The 25,134-nt window shown below is 36.3% G+C and overlaps 2 protein-coding genes across 2 annotated transcripts; one reads left to right on the forward strand and one right to left on the reverse strand.

Annotated features, from left to right (window-relative positions):
- Positions 1-4,124: 4,124 nt before the first annotated feature.
- uchl1 (ubiquitin carboxyl-terminal esterase L1 (ubiquitin thiolesterase)) lies at positions 4,125-7,116 on the reverse strand. Its single transcript, XM_082164605.1, has 9 exons — positions 6,968-7,116; positions 6,843-6,854; positions 6,378-6,506; positions 6,007-6,142; positions 5,596-5,681; positions 5,048-5,095; positions 4,874-4,943; positions 4,697-4,755; positions 4,125-4,556 (listed from the first exon to the last, which is right to left on the reverse strand). Exons 1-9 carry the CDS (start codon positions 6,998-7,000, stop codon positions 4,473-4,475), a joined length of 657 nt encoding a protein of 218 aa, XP_082020731.1. The 5' UTR covers positions 7,001-7,116; the 3' UTR covers positions 4,125-4,472.
- A 5,213-nt stretch (positions 7,117-12,329) lies between these two features.
- Positions 12,330-23,990, forward strand: anxa5b (annexin A5b). The gene is made up of 13 exons (XM_082165556.1): positions 12,330-12,439; positions 12,596-12,636; positions 15,908-15,992; positions 16,377-16,471; positions 17,034-17,147; positions 17,272-17,362; positions 17,545-17,624; positions 18,130-18,180; positions 20,028-20,121; positions 20,202-20,297; positions 21,473-21,531; positions 22,815-22,937; positions 23,033-23,990. Exons 2-13 carry the CDS (start codon positions 12,634-12,636, stop codon positions 23,093-23,095), a joined length of 954 nt encoding a protein of 317 aa, XP_082021682.1. The 5' UTR covers positions 12,330-12,439; positions 12,596-12,633; the 3' UTR covers positions 23,096-23,990.
- The last annotated feature ends 1,144 nt before the right edge of the window (positions 23,991-25,134 follow it).

Below are 25,134 nucleotides of genomic sequence, written 5' to 3' on the forward strand. Positions count from 1 at the left end.
TAGAGTCCAGGCATCAATGAAAAAGAAGATTTACGAGGTTGAAGTGAGTTAGCTCGGGACACAGGACACAGCACTGCGGCATTGTAAAAACACTCAATAATAACCAAAACACTAGCGAAAGCGGTAGGTAGGTTGAGAGGACCGACTTTGGACCCGGAAAGAGTATTATCGGAGAGTGGTTACGTCACGACTTAACAACCGAATTGAGCTGTCTATGCACAAACAAGCCTATGAGCAATATCACAAGAGTGCGAAATAAATATGAAACAACATGGTACATGAGCACTGAATGGCTGCTGACGGTCTGGAGCTAAATCTCAGATAACGTCTGAACAAATTGACGTTTGATTATATATGTTGCATATTTGAGGTCTAAATAACAACATTCTTGTCTAAAAAACTCTTAAAACTAAAACGAAGGCGGATTGCGTCACCGTAGCGCAACGAAGACTGTCCCAATTCGAATGCTCCTTCAAATGTAGCCTCCATGCGGCCTTTTTTTTTCTCTGAAATGAAGGATTCAAAAGATGGATCCTTTGCTGCCTTGCCTACCCCACAATTCATTGTGCGCCAATGATGGCAGGATTTAGTTTTTTGAAAGAAATTGCCGAATACATTTTTTAAAAATAAGTATTGAGTTTCAACTAAATATATAATGATACAAATGGAGAAAAAATCTAAAGTGGAAAACGTTGGTCAAACGAACATTTAAACGTCACAAACTGACCACCAACCGCAAATTTCAGACGCCATCTTTATTTTTTTAGCTCGACTATCACAGAATAGAAAGCACAGGATTGTGGGATATCAAAGCCAGTGAAGGATACATCTATGCTGCAGAGACATGAAGTGAAGCTGACATTGGAATCGGACGTGCCTTGATGCCTTCCTACCTTGGAATGCATCCTCCGAAGGCAGCATTTTTACGTTTTCGGACGCAGCCTTTGTCTGTACATCTAGATGGCTGCGTACTTGTCACTCTGAGCAGCTGTTGACATCAGTAATGACAGGTAAGAGACGTTCGACACTTTACTGTTAGATGTTTTCCTTACTGATGTAGATTTATTATTTCACCTAATCTAGCTTTCTAATACACCTGTACTAGTATACAATGATCGTTGGTGAAACCCAAAACAAGCGTTGGCTATGCAATGGTTGTTTCATTTTTATTGTATTCTGTTCTCTACAGCACTTTGGTCAGCCTTGGTTGTTTTTAAATGTGCTTTATAAATAAATATTGTATTGTATTGTTGGTGAATTGCTTATGTTCCTCTATTGCAAGTTAATAAAACAACCTGCTAAATGTATAAATGTACATGTACTACACACTTAGACAAGTTTGCTGTTCTAAAGTCTTTGACACTCTATTCATAACTGGTAGGTCTTGGCCCTTAAAATAGGTTGTAGTTCAATATCATGTTAAAAACTGTGTTGAATCCAGAATTTATGAGTCAAAAGCAGTCCACTCTTTTGTATGGCCTTCTGCAAATCAAGCTCACAGACATTACAGAGATTAAAGAGTTGATTCAAAAAATAAAATCACATCATTTACTCACCCTCATGTCATTCCAAACCTATATGACTTTATTTCTTCTGATGAACACAAAAGAAGATATTTTAAAGAATGTTTCAACCGTGTGTTCAAATGCTACAAAATAAAATTGAGACCACAGTGCACATAATATGGACAGGGAAAAAAACAATAAGATCTTGCCTTTTTTCTTGATGCATATTGCATAAATATATATTAAAATACAGTCAGACTTTAGAAATGAAACACAAAACAAGGACAACTTGAATAAAATATATTTTTTTATTATTTTCTCACCTATGCAACAACATACTGAATGATTATATTTTTGAGCCTCTGATGCTGTTTTTTCACATTGTGATTGTTTTAGTTTACTTTCAGTTTAGTGTTTTATACTTTAAATTTTTCAGTACATTTAGTTTTTATTTGTTTTAATAAGGATTTGTTTTGATTATTAATGCACAAGTTCGTTACTGAGCGTCTGCTTTATGAAGTTTAGATTACTGAACCTGTTATAAATTGTAATTGTATTTAAATCAGTTTCACTGTTCTACTCAATATAGCCTACACATGATCATGTGGCTAAATTTAGAAACTATTTTAGAAGTTATTTACCACACACACAAGCATTTAAGCTTACTTAAGTTAATTTTAGAAGGCAACTGAAGCCTTTACAAGTGTGCTGATAATTCTGGTGCTGTTGCCACCGTCACAAGACTGTGATCTTCTGCCAGGAACATCAGGCCAATCTGCTACTGTCCAGGTGGTTTGTCTTCGTCTTGCATCACAGCTGAGATCCACTGGGGTAACCTCATATGGTCCACCGGTCCACTATGGGTAACCCTACTAGTAGTTCTGAAGTACCAGTGGCATAGCTCTCAGCATCATTGATGCACACAAGCCCTTACAGCACGTCAAGCTGCAAACCATGTGAGGGACCCTAACCTAACTGTTTAAAAGCAACCGGATATCATTCAACCACTCAAAATGTCCTGACAACCACTTAGCAATGCATGAAAAACCACAACGAAAAGTCCAGCAACCGCACAGCAAAACACTAACAACTGCTCAGGAAACCTAGGCAAAAGCATGTCAACAGACAGGAACCACCCAAAACATCCTGGCAACCACATAGCAATGCATTAAAAACAGCTTAAAACAACCCACTGTAGGAGGATCGAACACCACAAATCACAAAAAGCATCCTAACAATCTCACTGCAGTGTGCTAAAAATGCACAATGGCTAAGTCAAAAGAAGAGAAGATATCATCGTCCTTCACAAACAAGGAACAGAATACAAAAAGATAGCGAAGGCACTACATGTTCCTAGAGACACCATTGGAAGCATAGTTCACAAGTTCAAAGTTAAAGGAACAGTGGTTAAACTACCTGGACGGGTCAGAAAAAAGAAGCCATCAATGGCTGGAACCAGATTTCTGAGAAGGCAGGTTCAGAAAATTGTAAAAGACCTGCTGCAAGACTTGGTGGCAACAGGCACTGAGATTTCAGCTTGCACAGTATAAGACGAGTACTTAACGCATGCGGTTTCCATGCCAGAACTCCAAGACGTACACCACTACTGACCCAAAAGCACAAGAAAAGCGTTCAAAATCATATAAATAACCCACAGAAGTTTTGGGATTCTGTTCTGGGGAGCAATGAAACAAACTGGATTTTTTTAGGCCCTATGGATCAGCAGTATGTCTGGAGGAAGAAGAATGAAGCATATGATGAAAAGAACACTGTCTACAATTAAGTATAGTGGTAATGCTCTGGGGCTGCTTTGCATCCTCTGGCACTGGAACCTGCAGCGTGTGGAAGGTAAGATGGATTCATTAAAGTATCAGAAAATCCTATGAGAAAACATGTCGTGAGTGAGGAAGCATAAGCTTGGGTGCCATTGGAACTTCCAACAGGACAATGATCCCAAGCATACCTCAACTTCCACCAAGGATTGGTTGCAGATGTTCTGGAAGATTCTACAGTGGCCATAGTCTTCGATTAAGTCAGGTGACTGATGGCCCATCAGTCACCTGACTTAATCGAAGACTCATACATTTTTTTAAATAATCTCTGGTGCGATTTGAAGGCGGCAGTTGCAGCACGTAAACCCAAGAATGTTACTGAACCGGAAGCCATTGCTCATGAGGAATTGGTTAAGATTCTTCAGAAACGCTGCCAGAAGCTGGTGTCAGGTTACATATCTCTTTTTCAGCAGATCATAATGGCAAAATGGAGTTCCTCCAAGTACTAAAAATGCTTGCCATGAAAAGGTTGAATATTTTTGAGACTGCAGAAGTCATTTTTAGTTGAATTTGGGGAAACCACTTGAAACATTTGTTGAGCCATTTCAATTAGTTTGTTCATTGCAAACAGTCAGTACATTTTGCCAATAAACCTGATTTGCAATGGGGGGGGATGAATAATTTAAATTACAACTGAAGCCTATACACACACCTCAAAAATAAACTACATACACCACTCAATATTCGTCAACTACATATGGTATTGTCTAAATGCAAAGTTAAACTGTTAATTAGTGATGTCAGATAGTTCCAGCATGTAATGACAATACTACACACAGAAGCAGAATACCCTTCTCTGTCTTCTATTTATTTTGCACATATACCTCCAAGCTTAGTGAACATCACATTTTTGCAAAATTTTGCCCCTCCAAAAAAGTGCCCAAAACATTAGAACTAAAAGGTACATCAACAAAAGCTAAATTAACACTGATGTTTACAGAGAGCATAGTAGTTGTAGATTGATTCAAGAGACAAAACTAAATTAGAATAAATAGGAAATTACATTAATTCACAGTCAGACAGGCAGTTTGTGTAGCATGTATGAAGGGATGGTACAGGTTTGGTTTCTGTGCTCTGTATAGTAAAGTGGTTGAAGGGTTTTGCTCATGGTTCAAGCTTAGTGGTCTGTTTCCTCTCAGGCCTTGCAGAGAGCCACAGCAGAGAAACGCACCTCCCCTTTCTCCCGCTCCGTAAACTCACGGCACACCTTTGCTGCATCCTAGAGAGATGAAATGGGAAAATGACTCTGTTTTAGGTGCTCTAAATCTACAGTTTTGAACGTAATTACGGTTCATAAGAGAAAGTGATTACAGTTGTCATTTAGTACAAAAGGCCATTCCCAGGAAAATGTGCCCTTACCATGACAAAGCTTTCTGGTTTTGTAGGTCCATGACTCACAGGTCCATCAATTCTGCCATCTGATGTGACAAAACACCCACTTTTTCATCTCAGACGTTTTAAAAGGAGTTTATACTTAAATGAAAGTCATTGGCCAATGAAACAGACACTACAACACAATACATGTCACCCACTTACCCAGCTCATAAAGCTGACCATTTACATTGACAAATGTAATGAAATGGAAGTTGACTTCGTCTGCCTCTGGCTGTTATAAGAGATGAAAAAAATAAAAAATTAAGTTAAAGTCATTACTTAGTACTTGTATTTGTAACTAGTATATGTGCTATATTGTCAGTTGTTTTGTCTTACCCGACACTCTCCTTCGTTAGCAACTGCATCATGAGTTTCCTGGATGTCCTGAATAAAATTGTAACTACATTAACTTCATTTTAAAAACACAAATCAAGCCTGAATGCATTTTAATTAAAGTCAATATGAAACAGAAGATGCGATAGACTTCTCTATTGTGGCATATATCCGAGTGAAACTCGGTTGTGGTTTGTTATTGCGGTGATCTCATGAGAGTGACAGATTGTCCGACACTCACGCCAGAACATACATTATCAGAGAGAGAAGAGATGTTGCAAGAGGGAGTGGAAGTTATTTTGTTAAGTTACGTAAATTCTTTATAATGGATACTGCAATATTCCATAAATAAGAATGATCAATTTGGATTTCATGGTGACTTTAAACAAAAAAAACATGGAATATAATACAATAGTACCATCTACTGGTGGTATTGAATACTACACAAAAATGAAAATGGTCACATGAACTTTGTGATATTTCTAACTTAATCTTGGGTTTTGGCAAATCACATTTTGTGTGGCTCAACTTTTAATGAATGCTTGCAATACCTTATTTTGTTCAAGTTCTTTGGCTCTTTCTGCAGCAGACATCCCTGAGGTGGCTTTGAGAAACTTCTTCAGTGTAGAGTTGTTGTCTATAGATGGTAGGGAGAAGGGAAAAAAAAAAAAACACAAAAATGTTAAGTCTTGAATCTGCCTCTCTCCCGAACAACCCAAACTGTGCCATATGACTGATTTATAATATTTGTATAAACGTTTTTTGCTTTAATGATGCATATGAAATTTGTTGCACTTTGGATTAACCTGATTAAGGAATCTAAATATTTTTGGGTTGATTTAGCCAGTCAAGTTTTCAAAAGATAAATTAGATGTAATATTTTTAAAATCAACAAGGCCATCAGCTATATTCTGCATCAATAAGCATCTGGTGTATGAGCAGATGTTCATGGCACCACTGACCAAAATCAATAGTGTCCTGGTTGTTGGCCACAGCATGCACCAATCCCACAGTTCCACAGGAGTTGACCACAGTTTGTTTCAGAAAATAAACACATTTAGTGTCATCAACAGACTGTTTGGAACGAAAGTCCTCATGCTAAAAGAAAGAAGAGGATGTGGGTTAAATAGTTATAAATAACGTTATATAATTCATTCTGTGAGTTTAAATGTTAAACTAAAGTGACAACTTTCATTTCTTTCCTAAAATAAACTATTAAGATTGAGCAACACAAATAGTCTTAAAGGATTACACGTGAGAAATGACCACGCCCGCGTTTAATGTAATGCATTGTGTGCGCGCTCATCATGTGCGTGCTTCCGTACGTACGTACCTGTTGCGTTAAAGGGAAGAGCAGCATCATGGCACAGCAGGGTGATGGCACTCCTGACAAAGACTCATCCTCCAGACCCAAAACATCCACAAAACGCCAACTCGAGCCCACACCCAACTTACTCAATACCTAGATACAGAGAAAAGGTTTACAAAAATCACAACGCGATACCCGTTATTCCCATATAAAATAAAGCGGTCTAAAATATTTCAAGTTTGTAATGAGGGGGGTTTTCATTGTCGATTGTTTATAAACGACAAACTTAATTCTGATATTATGCAAAATTACAAATCATTGCGTAAAGCATGCATTTAGAAATTCTGCGTGTTATTGTTTTCGTGCATAGGTGATGTGTGTAAGCCCACGCCCTTTCATTTCAGATTCGGGTCCACGACAGTTCAGCCCCAGACGCCACAGACAGTCTCATCATCATCATCCTCTCATCTTATGACTCAGCAAACGTACCTTATTCAGCATCTGAAACCAATACAAACGCACAAATATGTCGGCCACAATCATACCAGAGAAAGCGAAAGCATGCTCTACAAACAGATTGGCTAACGTGGCTAAATCATGACATAGCGTTAAACCTCCGGGTTTATTTCCATCGGTTTCCACTCCATGATCGCAGACGTTCGTGGGTGTCACTCCTCAAGAGTTCTGAAAGGCGTCGCCCGAGAAAACACAATCCCTGCTGAGGGAGCACGAGGATCATATATGCGACCGGTCATATTCCATTTACACAGACCGGAGGGGTGTCCGCTCAGATACTCGTGCTATTTATGTACTACTGGCACACATATTTACACCGGCAGTGAAACTTTTCTGTATATTTGGTGTGTCTAAAAAAAGGCAACGCCACACGAAAGAGAGAAAAACGGAAAAAGTTGGTTCAGATTCTCCAGCAATAGGTCGGTCCGCCATCGGTCGATTCTGGAAGCTACCAGTGTTTTCCAGCTCTGATGAATCGTTTGATTAAAACAGAAACAATTACATTTTACTGTAGATTATTTTAAAAAGTGGGGGAATGTATTAGGTGCACTTAATGACTCAAGCTGCGTAAATCAGAACCAAAAGACTATAATTTTAACTCTGTTCTATTCACAACACTCCATTTGACCTGAGTGGATCAGCTGAAATAACAACTGATGACTTGCACTTTCTGGTATGTTTTAAATATGTCAATTTGAAGTGGGTTTATAGGCCTATACTGTCAAGCATGTTTTTGTCTATGAAATTCAGTTTACACACTCAAAGTAGGCCTATGAGTTACATAATTAATAAAGGCTATAGCCCTGTAAACTGGTATCATCATGTTGCCCCTTTTAATTTTAGTATTTACCAAATACCAAAAATTTAATTTATGGCTATTTGCTCACCCTCATATTGTTCCAATCCCATACTATTTTCTTTCTTTAGTGGACAAGAAAAGATGACTTTTTGAAAAAATAAATATATATCCTACCCTCTCTTGAAAGAGAATGAGAACTTAATGACAAAAAAGACAAAAGAACACCATAAAAGCATAAACTTGATTGAGTTGCACTCAAAATTATTTAACTACCCAGAGACTAAAATGTAAGTTTTTCTAAAGATACAGAGTTTTGTTTTTTGTTTCTAAAATTCATTTATAACAGTTTAATGGCAAATTAAAAGTGATAATGCCAATATATAATGCTTTTGAGTTGTAGGACTTTTTGTAATACAACTAAATAATTCAACGCTGCTGTTTTTAAGTCACTTAGTTATTATATATGGCATGGTACAAAATTGTGTTAATACTCAATGGGGCGGTTTCCCGGACAGGGTTTAAAATAAGACAGGAGTAGGCCTTAATCTAGAATAGTTAATCGTGTCTTAAAAAATGGCTTTCTGTAACACAGATTAAGTAAGGATTAGTTACACCTGGACTATGGAGTCCTGAACTAAAATAAGATTAATTTAAAACCAACTGTGCTAATCTGAATTATCATGACAGAGGTTGCCTATAAAACATGGAATGAACCAAGAAAATCTTAAAATTGCATGGAACTGCAAATCCAAGGAAAACAATGGCATCAGAAAAAGACTCCAATAAAAAAAAAAATATATATATATATATATATACTAAGCAAGTTAAATAAACCACACATCATCTGTGTAATAAAAGAAAAGCCTGTAAATCTGTTTGTAATTTTATATAGGCTAGGCTATATATAATATATATATATATATATATATATATATATATTCAGGTAACGTTCAGGTAACTAAGTTCAATTAACTTTGATGAATCTAAGTTCACACAAAGGATGATAACCATAACGTCTCAGGTTACGACTGTAACATGTTTCCTGAGAACAGGGAACGAGTCTCCACAACGGATTGAAGCGCGCGTCCGAGTGAAGATCCTGAACATCCAGAACATCCTGATCACTGTACACTGATTGCAGCGGCAACGAGCACTTTGATCCTCTGGCGGAGCTAGGGGGTTGCCAGCCTTGGTCTAAGCTTGGCCACCCCTCTCACAACTGCTGTTTCTGTCTCTTTTTTTATTGACAAAAATTGCGTTTTTTAAAACGCTGAACCGTCTCTTTAAGACCACAAAAAACGTGAGACTTTTCAGATGCACACTCCAACTTCACCTCAGCGCCAGGCGCAAGTCAAACGAGTACGGAAATGTGCAAGTGCCGATTGAGCTTCAGCAGAACATCAGTGATATGCACATAGTAAATATAGAGTCAATCTTTCTCAACTGGTGGGTTGCAAGACCGTTTTGAGTAGGCCTAAGTCGAATAGTGTGCAGTAAACAACAAATGTAATTCTCTTTTTTTCTGATGCTACTTCTATTTTAGAAGATGTGTGTGAAAGCTTGTGACACTTCTGTCAGATGCTGAGGAAAAGTGCGTTGTCCTTATTCAGTTGGCTATCTTCGGTAAGATGACGAGATGTTGTCAGGCCAAATGTCAGTAAAACTATTCTGTCATACGGCGGACAGCCGTTGTATTGTGCTATGGGGGTACTTTGCTGTTGCAGGAAGTGGAAATCTTGACTGTATGAAGAACATCATGAATTCTTTAAAGTATCAAGCCATTTTGGAAAAGATGGTGATGCCTTCGGTGCAGAGACTGAAGCTTGATGATCAATGGACTTTCCTGCAGGACAGCCATCCCAAAATATACATCCAAATCTACTTAAGCCTGGTTCAGGGATCAGTCGTAGAATGTTCTTAAGTGGCCTGTACAGTCTTTATATTTAAATCTCATTGAAAATATTTGGTGGAATTTGAAGAAAACAGTGGTAACGTGAAAACCAAAGATTATCAGTGATCTGGAAGCTTTTTCAAGTGAGGAATGGGCCAAGATTGCAGTAAAGAGGTGACAAGCTTCTAAGCACTTACAGGCAGGATTTATTGGAGGCTATAAAGAATAAATGTTTCTGCACAAAATTGGACTTTTGGGGGTTGAATAATTTTGTGCATGAATGTTTATACTCACTTAAAAATGTTGGGTTAAAAATAACCCAACGGCATAAACAAATAACCCAACAAATTTTAAGATAACCCAACATAATGACCCAACATGCATACACCAACGGTTGGGTTAAAAAAATAACCCAACGTTTTTAAGTGTGTAGCCAATTTGATTTGGTGTTTTACTCTTTTTTTTTTATCAACTTTACATTTTTAGAATCACTCAAATGTGTATTAATAAACATTCTATAATAGTTTACTGATCCCTTTGTCAAATTGTTTCATAAAATGTTGTTCTCTGCAGCAAAATGTCTTGCAGGTCAAGGGGGTTTTGAATCATTTTGATAGCAACTGTATATTCCAAGTTTTCGGAAGTGATTTATTCACTGAAAATCTCAACAACTGCCCACAACCATTTTTTAAATGTACAGGGCCCAAAGCAATGATCTATTCGCAATGATTAACAGTTTCATCACATAAAGCATATGGACAAGTTTAATTGCACGTAATTGTCTATCAAATTATTGATTTGGCACAGTAGGCCTAACCTAAAAAAATATATATATAAAAAAATAAACAATAATAATAATAAAACCAGAACAATAATATCATTCAAGCAATAAAATATTTCAGGTGAATTAACAGTACATGTGCACACTGTACTGTGATTACAGACAATTTCATCTAAAGTGATGGTAAAAACTGTTACATAAAGACTGTATGTTTTAATTCCTTGCCAAGGCCCTCTAGAACCCAATGCAGTTGCATTTATGTTTGGGATTGAAATTTGATCAGCAAGTCTTGCATGCATGTGGAAATCAACAATGAGTTACTTTCCAGATAAAATGTTAGATTAGTGTAATGTGACACCCATCTTTGTGTGTTTGATTAGTCTTAATGTGTTGCTTGGCAAATAGTTTTTCTCTGTTTGTCTTATACAATGAGAGCACCTGGACGTTTGTTGACCAACAGGGTGGGGGACCATCATCACATCAGATTTCACAAACCATATAGCCTCCTGGATGGCAAAAGTTTATGTTTATAAGTGTTTAATAAATGCTTACATTCTATGTTCTTATGTAGGGGAGAGTGGGGTGATTTGTGCCAGGGGGGAAGTAGTTCCACCCTTGTTTCTAGAAAACCATAGAAGAAATTGGTCATGTGACCACATAATTTTGAAAAGCAATCACTTTTACTCGTCCTCCAAAGAGGGGAGACACATGGCATGAGAGTTAAGCATATTTTAGTGCAAAAAACAGTTTTTTCCCTTTCAAAGTAAAATTTCTATGATTAAGGTTTTTTGATTGTAGTGTCTGAACAATTATAGACAAGTTTGAAAACATTTCACACATGTTTTAGTGCTTTAGTAGGCGACACAATGAGTCTATACAGTTAGCATGATGTTAGCTCTTAACTGCTGGATCATGCTAGTTTTTCAAACTTGTGGGTCTGGGGTGATTTGTGCCAAAGGGCCTGGGTTAAGTTGTGCCAGATCCAGACCACCTAGACCTATATACTCACAGGGGATAATCTTGAGAAGTGAGGAGATGGGCATGCCTCATCATTGTTTGACTTAGGCCTGCCTGTTATTTGTTTAATTTAGCTAACACTGATTTCAGTTTTGAGTTTGCACTATGTTATTAAAGAGAAGTTTTATTCCGTTTTTAAGTGGCCTATGTCACAATAGGATGTTTAGAAATTAGCCTAGTCACTTTATTCTTATATGTTACATAATTGACAGACAGCGCAATGTCAACAGGCATCTATTGCCAAAGCCTTTTTGCCTGAAATGATTCACAAATATCATATATTGTGTTGCTATGGTGCTCTAAATGGTTGCTAGGGCGTAGCTTGATAGCTTCACAATGATCCTGAGAGACTGATTGGTCGTCTGAGTAAAATGAGCCCGCCCCCTTGTCTCTTTGACACTGTGATCCAGAGTTATGTTCAATACAAAATTCCTATGCAATTGACCATAGAAGGAAAAACGCATGCTATGGTATTCCAGGGTGACAATATCTAAATAAACCTTAAATGACTAATTTTGTATTGAATTTATCTTGCTTTCATATAGCATTACGGTTCATAACATTAAAATGTTCTGTTTTACTTCAGAAATCACTGGCACAATTTACCCCCAATGTATTCCCCCAAAGGCACAACTTCCCCCGCACCAGGGGCAAGTTGTGCCATGAGACCACTTTTTTCCCAAGAGCTATATTTCTGAAACAATTTATTTCAGATCCAAAGTTATTGTTCTCAGGGATGCACCACATCCTGAAATATATGTACATCCTTAAGTTGAAGGCATTACTGCCATGGCCTCACTTTAAAGTCACTTTGAGTAAAAACTGGCACAACTCACCCCACTCTCCCCTAATGCCTGCTCCAGAAGTGATTCGTTGCTTTCGTGTGCACAGATGTTGAAATAGCCTATAAGACGAAAGCAAAAACACCACTACCCATAAGTCCCAGCGATTGGCTTTTTTGCCAAGGTGTGGCTCAACACATCGTAGTCAAGTTTAATCCTCCTACTTCTTCATTCCTCATTCCTGCTGCTGCTTCGGTCTGTACTGCAGTCATCACATTTTAAACTGAAACTCTTCTTACGGTAAGTGAGTTCACTGGCAGGACCTATACCTGTCTGCAAACATTCCAACATGTTTCTTAAACACTGCTTTTAATTATTTCAGAATCACTTTATGTATTTGATAATATTCACATGTTAATGTTTGTTACTGAACTATTTTGTCGTTTATGTCTTTAGCTTCGAGCACTTTGAAGTAAGCTACGCAAATCTCAAACATGGTAAGTTATCTGTCTGTTTAGGCTATTGTTGAAATAAAAGTCTATAACATTTGTATCACATACGCTATTAAGTTTCAACGCCTTTATTTCTGAAGATATTCAATATTCTGTTGAGAATAGTATAAACTTCCGACAGTTCATATGTCGACGCCCATCCATTTAAGTCCATTTACTCGTGTTGTATTACTTACAGAGTAGCCTAAAACGATGCTTCCTCGTTATCCAACAATAAAGGCGACACATTTTGGGAGTAGTTTAAGTTTTTTTGGGGGGGAAACCGTATCTAACTAGCTACTACAACTTTTTTTCCACAAACAAGTGATGTTAGAAAGAAAAAAAATTGTTGTAAACGAGAGCTACTGACTCATTCGTGTGGGCTAAACGACCCAATGGGCGTTCCTGTCTGTCTCTCTCTCAGTTTCTCCTCTCCTCTATCCTCTCGCCTCTGTTTCCTATTACCCTTGTTCAGCTGAGTTAAAGTAAACTGATAGATTGTTTCCTACGACTTGGAGCATAATAATAATATTTCATAAACTCAGTAATGTAATGTTTAGATACTATGTTATTATCTTGGCTTTTGAATTTGAACGTCATACTTTACCTTACTTACAGAATATAATTAAAGGGATAGTTCACCCAAAAATGAAAATGTTGTCATCACTTACCCTCATGTTATTCCAAACGTGTATGAGTTTCTTTCTTCTGTTGAACACAAAATAAGATATTTTAAAAAATGTTGGTAACATAACAGTTGACAGCACCTATTGAATTCCATAGTAGGAAAAAAAAAATACTATGGAAGTCAGTGAGTGCATGCAGTGAACTTTCTGTTTACCGTGAACTATCCCTTTAATATCAGGTGTGCACACAGTGAGAGCTGCAGTTGCTTTGTAAATTAGTTATTTCCAGCTTTTAAAAGGGGACTAGAAAACAATCGGGCTCTAGATGCTGTTGGTAAATTAATATTGCTTTAGTTTTCCATATATTTGGGTGTCAAATATGTTCAGTCTATTGTATGAAGAGAGGCTGAGTAACATGACACCAAATGACAGCACACTGAGTCTTGAGTACTGGGACAAAAAAAGGCAGCAGAACTGAAAAAAAGAAGAAACGTTTATGTTTAAGGAACTGGAATAATCCGTTTAACAATTTAAGAGCTATTTACAGCTATATTTTGGTGCAATGCCCATCTTATATTTTGTAAAAGGTTTAATATAAATTAGCATTCACTTCAATGAATGGAAACTACAGAATGGTTTCCACCTGACTTTCAGCTCCATCTATTGAATGGTCACCACAGTCATATGGAATCTTGTTTACAAAAAAACAAACATATTTTGCACGTCACTTATGTATTAAAGTACCCATTATGTGAAATTACAATGGTTTGAAATTTTAAACTAAATAAAATAAAATGATCTTAATTTATATTATCGTGGTTGTAAAATGGAAAACATCATCAACATAACTAAAATGTAAAAAACAGCAATAAAACAAATCAGACAATTTTGATATTTGTTGATATTTGAAAATAATTTCAGGTGAAATATCAAAAAGGGAATCTTCAGGGTGAAGGCAGATTGACACATGTTGTGGTGAATATCTGAGTGTTGACAAAAGTATGGACACAGGTGTGAAATTTTATTTTTTAAAAAAGGTACATTTGATATCAGGAAAGATTGCTATCCCGTGTCTCAAGAATCTGCAAGTTCTTCCTTAAATGCTTGTTTTGCACAGAATAAATCTGTAACGCATGATGTTGCTATCACACATCGGTAGGAATCTCTTGTGTTTGGAGCTGGCGCTCCACATTCTTAGATAACCACAGAAAGCATTCAAACCTGCGTTATTCAGCACATTCCTTTATTCCATTAACAATATGGCTCGAGACGAACAATACGTATCCTCTCCGAAACAACGAAATGTAATTTCGTTTATCTAATAAAAAAAGCTGTGAGTAGTAATTGGCAAGACTTATAAAAACAGCTGTGTGATAGACAGCAGCTGATTTAGACTTGCCAGTTTATACATAATAAGCATGCTCACATTGATTATCGGACAATGTCTGGGAACTTAACTGCTTTTGACCTCATATCATAGCCTTGGCGCATACAGTCTATGGCTGCATCCAAAATTACATACTTTTGTATAACGAATTACTTTACGGACACTAAAAAGTATGTTTTATATAATATGAATATGAAGTATAAATGTAATCTGGATGTACTGCAATCGTCATGTGACCTACAGTGACAGTTGGGTTGCTTCACTGCCATTAACAAATCCACTTGTGTGGCCTCATGGGATAGTAAAGTGTCCATTGTATGTGCTCTTCAGAATCTCACAGGAAGTAGTAAGTCATACGGGTACTTTTCAACTACTGTTTTATGAATACTGTTAATTCGGACATGCTACTCTTTTCACATACTGATTTTGCCTATATATTAGGGAAGTATGAGATTTCAGGATGCAGCCTATGTCTTGTAGAATTAAATGGGAGTAAAACAATTACTACATAGAAGAAAAGCCATAATAAATGGATTTGCAGTATGTTCTGAGCTTCCACTGATACAGTGAGGTTTAGAAAAAGGCTTTAGAGTGTAATTGTGTGCCTTGTTTTGTCAGTAGTGTGGTTGTCACCCTGGGGGCTTAACTGAGATATGAACAAACCAGTGTGCCTGTGTCTGTGCTTGTATCTTTTCCTGTGACTTCTTTGACCCACAAACAGACACGGTTGGAGTGTTGTCTTCTTTCAAGTTTATTATGTAAACGATTTAAAAAGTATGTGATTTACCCAAAAGATCGTGTGATCAGCAAGATCTTTGGTTACATCAGCTGATGTTTGAAGACCGTTTTCTGGGATCTTGCATAACTTCCTCAATTTGAGTGGGCAATAACATCTGTCTTAGGTCACAAACATAATACAAATCTTAACTTTACTTTTTGAATGTATAAAACAATGTCAAATTAATTTATATACTGTGGTATTGTATGAATCATTTGTATGTCCACATCCAGTATTCTGGTGTCATTCCTCTGCCTCCCCCCACACATACTTTTTGTGGTAGACGCTCAAAGTTTCCATGTGGAAAACCACTGCATGTAAAAGTTAAATGCACAGCTTCTTAAAGAGACAGACCGTCGGCTGCAGAGGAAATAAGGGTGTGGTCATGATTCATAGATTAGGCTACTGAAGTTCCTGAAGTGAAATAAATACATACTACAGAAAAGAGAACATGCAACTAAAATGTTGTGTTTCTAATTGTTTTAGGCTGGCAGAGGAACAGTGAAGCCCCACAGTGGATTCAATGCTAATAACGATGCTGAGGTTCTCTACAAGGCCATGAAAGGAATTGGTGAGTTTGACTAACATATTAAATGCCAATTTGACACATTAAAGATCAGTACACCTTCAAATGAATGACTGTTATGGAATAACATAGTATTATATCTATAGAACCAGTATAACTGTAAATTAGAATCTGTAATGCCGTAAAAGAGGAGAGATTTTACACGTTTAGAGTAATTTATTATTATTTGGCTAATCACGGCTGTGTAAGGATGCATTTGTATTTAGACACTAATTTATACGTTTTGCTTGTTTAATCAGTTTATTTGTTTCTCATAAATGAATACTCAGAGAATGTTGTATCTGGGTTTAAGAGATGGGTATCAGTCTTCTCATTATGTCGAAGAATAAAGTAATGGTAATCAACGTTATTATTATTATTTTTACTCAGGCACCGATGAGGATGCTATTCTCAAGCTGGTGACAGCACGCAGTAATGCACAGCGCCAAGAAATCAAAGCTGCATTCAAAACTCTGCATGGAAAGGTACAGTAACAGCATTAGCATAAATTATGTTTTAAAATTAAAATAGCACTGGACATCTTAGTGTTTTATTTGAATAGATGCTGGTTTTATATATATATATATGAAGAGTTCAGATGCAAAAGCCTCTAAGTGCCATCTGAAATTTTCTTCTAGAATGGTCATTTTTATCTAGCTCGTATATTTAAGATCAGTAATTTCACTTAAATGACAATTAATAGGTAATCTTCATTGCCATTTAAGTGAAATTATTGAATTTAAATATACGAGCTCTAGAAGAAAATTTCAGATGGCACTTAGAGGCTTTTGCATCTGAACTCTTCATATATAATATATATATATATATATATATATATTATATTATATTATATTATATTATAATTATATATATAATTATATATATAATTATATATATATATATATATATATATATATAATTTATTTATTTTTATTTATATATATATAATTTATTTATTTATATATATATATATATATATATATATATATATATATATATATATATAATTTAAAATCTTAAAAGTATACATTTATTTTTTCTGTTCAGGATTTGGTGGATAATTTGAAGTCCGAGCTCACTGGGAAGTTTGAGTCTCTGATAGTAGCTCTGATGACTCCTCCCATCATGTTTGATGTCACATCTCTGCGGAATGCTATTAAGGTACATATCAATAATTATTGGGAGGTCATTCATTTTAAGAATTCAAATATTCATGATTGTTGACATTAACACTTGCAAAATACACTGTCATACAATGTATATCTGTACCTTGCATTTGTTTTAGGGAGCAGGCACAGATGAGAAAGTGTTGATTGAGATCTTGGCATCTAGATTAGCCAATGAAATCAACGAGATCAAAAGTTTATACAAGCAAGGTAACTGTTTGTGTGGGTTATGTATTATACGTCTTTGACTTTTTAGTATTCTTGTTCTTAGTTATTTATACTTTTATTATACATATTATTTATTATTAATTTTTAATAATTGCCAGCTGTGCAATATGTGCTGCTGAATGCCGCTGTCTTTAGTCTTGATGATGTCTATATGTGCATTATAGAGCATAAAGTTGAACTGGAGAAAGATGTGACTGGTGACACCGCAGGTCATTTCGAGAGGATGCTGGTTGTTTTGCTACAAGTACGCAGTCTATTAAAAATCTTTTTAAAAATGAAAATACAAGATGTCAATTAACAATAATTTATCTGTATATGAAAATAATTATTATAAAGTAAGACTGGAAAGTCAACCCACTGTAAAAAGCCATAGACTTAAGGGGATAGTTCACCCAAAAATGAAAATTGTCATCATTTACTCACCCTCAAGTTGTTTCAAATCTGTATGAATTTCTTTCTTCTGCTGAACACAAAAAAAGACATTTTGTAGAATTTTGGTAACCAAACGGTTGATGGACCCCATTGACTTCCATAGTGAAAAAATTTAATAAAAATGGTTTCCTGATATTCTTCACACTATAATCTTTTGTGTTCAGCAAAAGAAAGAAATTCATACAGGTTTTGAACAAATTAAAGGTGAGTAAATGATGACAGAATTTTTCATTTTTGGGTGAATTATCCCTTTAAGTGTGGTTGTTTTGTCTTAGTATTACAATTAATTTATTTGCTATTAAATGATTTATCCATAGGCCAGCAGACAGCAGGGTATACAAGAGAACCTCATCCAAAGTGATGCTCAGGTAAGTTTGTTTATGTAAGTTTTGTTGCTATTAAGTCCAGTGTAACTGAGTGTGTTTACACGACAATGATGTACTAAAAACGGAAAAGATTTTCCTTTGCTTTTTTTGCATACAGACAACAACATTGTAAAAACCATCCCCGTTCAGGCTGCCAAAACACTGATGTCGTGTTAATGAACGGCCAAAACGCATAAAAAGTTTTTCATTTTTTAGTCGAAAAAAGTGTCATGTAGTGGCGGAGCCAGGATTTTTTCATAGGGGTGGTGCTGGCCAAGGGCAAGGGCCAGCAACCAGTCTGGGGTGGCACAGAAATCTTAATTATTTTATCATAAAAAATAATTTGATAATGTATTGGACTGTTTTAGTGCCTACACAACTGAATAAAGTTAATTTGTACTTAATTGTAATTGAGATATTAGTGAATTGGGAATCATGGAATACTGAGTGAATTTTATATTTTTTTATTATTACCCACTACCTCATATTAAAATTAATTAAATAGTAATAAAAGGGCACACACTATAGCTAAAGTTCAACTTGCTCAGTTAGATTGGTTCTGGTTCTCAAAATCTCCAATAGCTTGTTCTACATTGTTGCATCTTCATGGATGAGATAACATGCAGATAAATACTGTAGTCCAAAGATTATTCAACCTTCAATGCGTTTTATATAATCAATGAACTCTTCAACCAATTCTGAGTTTGTCAAAAAAAAGTTTAACTTTCTATATTAGTTGTCAAAATAAATAATTGCAACAGTTCTATCATACCTAAATTAAAAAGGAAAACAAAAGTTCTCTTTTGAATCCCCAAATGATCCATTTTTGTTTGTCCTTTACAAATTAACGCAAAATGAATGCCTATCGTCTAGTACAAATGCACAGTGCTCACATTTATTTGGACATTAAAACATTACATATCAGTTTGTGCCTTATATTGTGATCTCACATAGCAGAATATTTTAATCCAGACACATGTGACGCATATATAACAAATACATGCATGCAGTTATGACAGTTTTAATCGCCTTTTTGATCCAATCAGTTAATTGAGGACAACTACGGCTACAGCACGCCGCATTTGCGCGTGATGAGCGTACCGCAAGCACAATACAACGGATGTCCGCCGTAGGACAGAATAGTTTTACTGACATTTGGCCTGACAACATCTCGTCATCTTACCGAAGATAGCCAACTGAATAAGGACAACGCACTTTTTCTCAGCATCTGACAGAAGTGTCACAAGCTTTCACACACATCTTCTAAAATAGAAGTAGCATTAGAAAAAAAGAGAATTACATTTGTTGTTGACTGCACACTATTCGACTTAGGCCTACTCAAAACGGTCTTGCAACCCACCAGTTGAGAAAGATTGACTCTATATTTACTATGTGCATATCACTGATGTTCTGCTGAAGCTCATTCGGCACTTGCACATTTCCGTACTCGTTTGACTTGCGCCTGGCGCTGAGGAGAAGTTGGAGTGTGCGTCTGAAAAGTCTCACGTTTTTTGTGGTCTTAAAGAGACGGTTCAGCGTTTTAAAAAACGCAATTTTTGTCAATAAAAAAAAGAGACAGAAATCAGTTGTGAAAGGGGTGGCCAAAGGGGTGGCCAAGCTTAGACCAAGGGTGGCCACGGCCACCCCTGGCCACCCCCTAGCTCCGCCAGTGAAACGACCCCTAAATATTTGCAAACAACTGTTCAAAATTGTCTTTCTCTAATAAAAGTTTGGATGTTGAATAAGCATCTTTTGACTTGATGTAAAACGAGGTGAAATGCTGCCATCTAATGCTTGTAGTGTGTATTGTCAGTTTGTCATTGTGAAGTTTAAAAACTGTTTGTGTGTAGGCTCTATTTGCCGCAGGAGAAAAGAAGTGTGGAACTGATGAAAGCCAGTTCATCACTATCCTGGGAAACCGTAGTAGTGCTCACCTTAGGAAAGGTCAGTTCAAAACATGCACAGAGTTAATGATATTGTTATGTTTGGTTTTGTATATTCATTAGTTTTCTGTTAATCTGCAGTGTTCGAGGAGTATAGAAAGCTCTCAGGGTATGAGATAGAGGAGAGCATCCAGAGAGAGACCTCAGGAACCCTCCAAGAAGTACTCCTGGCTGTTGGTAAGACACACACACACAGATATATGGATCTCAATTAAGTTCCTATTAGAAAGTGCAAAATAACAATTTCCTTATTTTATACTTTTATTATAGAGGGGAAGGTAAAAAGTCTGGGGAGGGGCCATGCCTTACAGTTTGTCTATAAAATCATATATTAGGGGACAGAATCATTCCTATAACTTAAAGGGATACTTCAGGATTTAGCATTAAGCTTTGTATTAGTAGAAAACCTGTAGTATTTTCGAATTACCGTGCTTTCCACCCTCATATCCCCCTGAGATGAGAGATTTATGTATTTTTGGTCTGGAAAAAATCCTCCAATGACGCAAAAATCGTCATTTTGCGTCATCGGAGGATTTTCTGGCCAGAGGCTAAAGACTACAGCCAGTAGGAGGAGCTGTCCCGCATGTTTTCAACCCGCCCATAGGAGGTGGGATCTCACTCACAGAATGTACACAGTATCAGCCGTCTTTCTTTGGAAGCTAAGCTAGCAGGCTCTTGTTCTGTGGAGAAAGCTGAGTAGTAGCGGTACCATACTCTTTTTCCCGGACATGTCCGGCCGTCGAGATCGTCCAAAATGTCCGGGATTCAGCTTTTGCTTTCTGCAGTCGCCATTCAGTGTTTACATGCACACCTTTTGTTTCAATCTAACTGAATTCATTCCGATTGGTGAATCTGAATGAAGTGTTTACATGAACGCTAAACAAGTGATCAGTCGATGTGCGTTTTAACATTGCTAAGAAAATTCCCGCTCCTCCGTGAGAGATAGGAGACCGGCGCGTCTCAGTAATGACGCCATCGGCCTCGCGCTCGATATCCCGGGCAAACTTGTCACGGAGACTCACTAGTAGCATAACCTTGTTGTTTTCAACTGCGCTCTCTTACCGGGAGGCGTGGCCTTGTAGAGCAGTGAAGCAAGTGCATTCTGGGAGTTGTTGTCTTTCATCCACATAAGCCAAAAATACATTTTCTGTCTTTTCTCAGTCTAGAAAACTCCAAATTCAAAATTTTCTTCACATTTCTTCTACATAAATGGCCTATTTTAAATACACATTCATCTTTCCAGAGGTGAAGTATCCCTTTAAGAATCACCCATATACAGCACTCAGAATCATGGGATTTTTCTCTCTGTGTGGCTGTTTTGTCTCTTAACACTCTCTTCTGTGTCTCATCAGTGAAGTGTGCCCGCAGTTTACCGGGGTATTTTGCGGAGAGCCTTTACAAAGCCATGAAGGTGAGTATGTGTTTCAATATTTGTGAATAATAGGAATGATTCTGTTCTGCAACACAACTTGTCTCTGGGTTTATATTTATCTCTTTGATTAGAACATTAAAAAAAAAAGTTCAAAAAAAAGTTTTTGTAATTTTGTTGTGTGTTTGTCATTTTTTTATTTTTTTATTTATTTCAGGTTTAGTTTTAATTAGTACATTAAGTTAAACTAAATGAAAAATGTAGCGTTGACAACAAGCTGAAAAGAAATGTTTAATTTTTTTAAATATTATATTATTTTGCTTTCCTTTTTATTTTTAAGGTAACAAAATTATTTTACTTACTATATTAAAGGAGAAGTTCACTTTTGAAAAAACTTTTGCTGATAATTTACTCACCCCCATGTCATCCAAGATGTCCATGTCTTTCTTTCTTCAGTCGAAAAGAAATTAAGGTTTTTGATGAAAACATTCCAGGATTTTTCCACATATTATGGATTCCATTGGGACCCAAACGGTTCAAGGTCCAAATGACAGTTTCATTGCCGCTTCAAAGGGCTTTAAACGATACCAGACGATGAATAAGGGTCTTATCTAGCGAAACGATCGGTCATTTCAAAAATAAATAAAAAAGTTTAAGTTTTATAAGCACAAATGTTCGCCTTGCTCTGTTCTGTGATGCGCGTTCGTGACGTCACGTAATACGCAATTACGTTGAAAAGGTCAAGTTTGATGTGTTTACAAATGTGCGGAAGGAGGACCATATAAACATTTTCAAATGTATTTGTGTCAGTTTATCGTTTAAAATGCCCATTTCGTGTGCGCATCCTGAGTGTTTTAATATTAAAAAGCCAAAAAGAACATTTTCTTCAATTTTTCAAGCGTGACCTTTTCAACGTAATTGCGTATTACTTGACGTCACGAACGCGCATCACAGAACAGAGCAAGGCGAACATTTGTGCTTATAAAACGTAAACTTTTTATTTTATTTTTGAAATGACCGATCGTTTCGCTAGATAAGACCCTTATTCATCGTCTGGTATCGTTTAAAGCCCTTTGAAGCTGCAATGAAACTGTCATTTGGACCTTGAACCGTTTGGGTCCCAATGGAATCCATAATATGTGAAAAAATCCTGGAATGTTTTCATCAAAAACCTTAATTTCTTTTCGACTGAAGAAAGAAAGACATGGACATCTTGGATGACATGGGGGTGAGTAAATAATCAGCAAAAGTTTTTTTAAAAGTGAACTTCTCCTTTAACCTTCAAAGAACGTACCTGTTGCTGTAATTCTCGTTTCATCCTGTAGGGGGCAGGCACCGATGACCAGACATTGATCAGGATCATGGTTTGTCGCAGTGAGGTGGACATGCTGGATATACGTGTTGAATTCCGCAAGAAGTTTGCAACCTCCCTGCACAAAATTATTAATGTATGCTCATGCATGCAGGTGTACACCTTCTAACATTTTCTTGTTCACCCAGATCAGTGAAATGTAAACTTTCTCATCTTTTTCTGTTACTGCAGGGTGATACCGCAGGTGACTACCGTAAAGCCCTTCTGCTGCTGTGTGGCGGTGATGATGCATAAGCCCTGCCACCCTCTCTGCCTGGGTCACATCCCATGACTCCCATCTCAGGGGCAGCTCTGTGGGACGAGGGCTCAGTCAGTCCCCTTTTGAACCCAATTCAGGACCAATTACAAAAGCATGACATTCCAAATCAATAGAAGGATCTCTTGTCCAACTGTGAAGATGCTCTGCATAGCACAGAATTACCTAATTCAAATGAGTGAATTTTGGCATTCATATTTCTTGAAATGTGTAAAAGATTTATAGTAAGAAATAATTTTAGTAGAAGCTAAAATTTTTTTTAAAAACCATAATCAAAGAAAAATGTATAAACTTTTCTCTGATTGATTTGGCCTTAAAACTTGAAATCTGTTATAGAAAAAGAAAGTCCTACTCCTTTCTTTTGAAAGATGAAGATGCAAGCCTTTTAAAGTTTATTATGAAAATGTCTATTAACCCAGCACTATTATAAAGAAGACCAAATATTCAGGTGTACTCAATGAAGCAATATTTTCTATGTATTCAACAATTTTTCCTTTATTTATTGTTTGTATGCTCACTAACTACCTTAACATGTCAGTTTATAGTAATATAGTAACCATTAGTCTCATAATTGGCATTATTAGCAAGTTTAAGCTTTTTTTGTCTATGTTTTAAACTAGATTTGTAGTAGTGAGAGGAGAGGTTAACTGGGAGGTTTATTTCATCAGTGTAACACTTTTAGATAAAGCATACTGACAGTGATTAGCACAGTGATGTAGAATTACCCTCAGCAAATGAAGATTAGCAAAAAGTTTGTCCTCTTTAAAGTTAACGATCATTAAAAGCTGAAGAAAATGGTGCTACTAAAATGTTTTAATATTCATTGCCATAATGTTCACAATAAACTCATGAAATAAAAGCAAACAGACAATCTCCTGTGTGACTGACCTGAGCTGTTTTGTCTATAGTCAGAATCTGCATGATATGACCTACTGAAAAATTATTATTATCATTTTTTATGCATTAAACTCTCCGAAAAAAAGTACAGAAGTTGTCGCTGGGGCAGTGCCTTTTCAAAAGATTCACTTTTGTACATTAGTTGTCCCTAAAGGGTCAATATTAGTAGGCCTATACCATAAAGGTACACATTAGTACCTAAAGTGTACATTATTAGTACCTAAAAGGTACATTTTAGTAATATTTGAAAGGGGCTGTGACTGCTCTTTAAACCTTTTTTTTTTTCTTTTCTTTTTTTTGAGAGTGTATAATTCTGGTACAACAATCCTTTTTGAACTAGAAAGAATTTCTGAGTATATTAAACAATATCCTAAATTAAGTTAAGATTAAAACGTGCTGTTCAGGTGCACAAAATAGAGATTTAAAATTGATGTTAAATTCAAATAGGCTAAAACTTTATTATTTGATGCTGTAGGCTGCGTTGAAGCGGTGAAAATTGAACGTTTGTGGACGATTAAAGCATGGAAAAAAAAAAACTAATTTAAAGGGATACTCCACTTTAAAATGAATATTCTGTCATCATATACTCACCCTCATGTTGTTTCAAACCTGTATGAATTTCTTTCTTCTGCTGAACAGAAAGGAAGATATTTAGAAGAATGTCAGTAACCAGACAGTTTCTGGTCTCATTGACTTCCATAGTATTTTTTTTTTCCTACTATGGAAGTCAATGAGACCAGAAACTGTCTGGTTACTGACATTCTTCTAAATATCTTCCTTTCTGTTCTGCAGAAGAAAGAAATTCATACAGGATTGAAACAACATGCGGGTGAGTATATGATGACAGAATTTTCATTTTAAAGTGGAGTATCCCTTTAATTGCTTATACCATGAATTAGTGTGCTTCAGTATTGTCCACAAGGAGGCGATATAGTCAAAAAATGAGCTGACAGAATGCAACCTACTGAGTGAAATAATTAAGGAATCAGATGATTAATGCTTACCAGTTTGCGGCTACATACATGTAGTTAATTTAAATTAACTGGTTTTATGATTACTGTTTTTCTCGTTAGAAAACAAAATATGCTCTAATAATGATTGTGTTGTTGTTGCGCAAGTT

Source organism: Leuciscus leuciscus (genome assembly GCF_965113295.1).
Source record: "Leuciscus leuciscus genome assembly, chromosome: 3".
Lineage (NCBI taxonomy): Eukaryota > Metazoa > Chordata > Actinopteri > Cypriniformes > Leuciscidae > Leuciscus > Leuciscus leuciscus.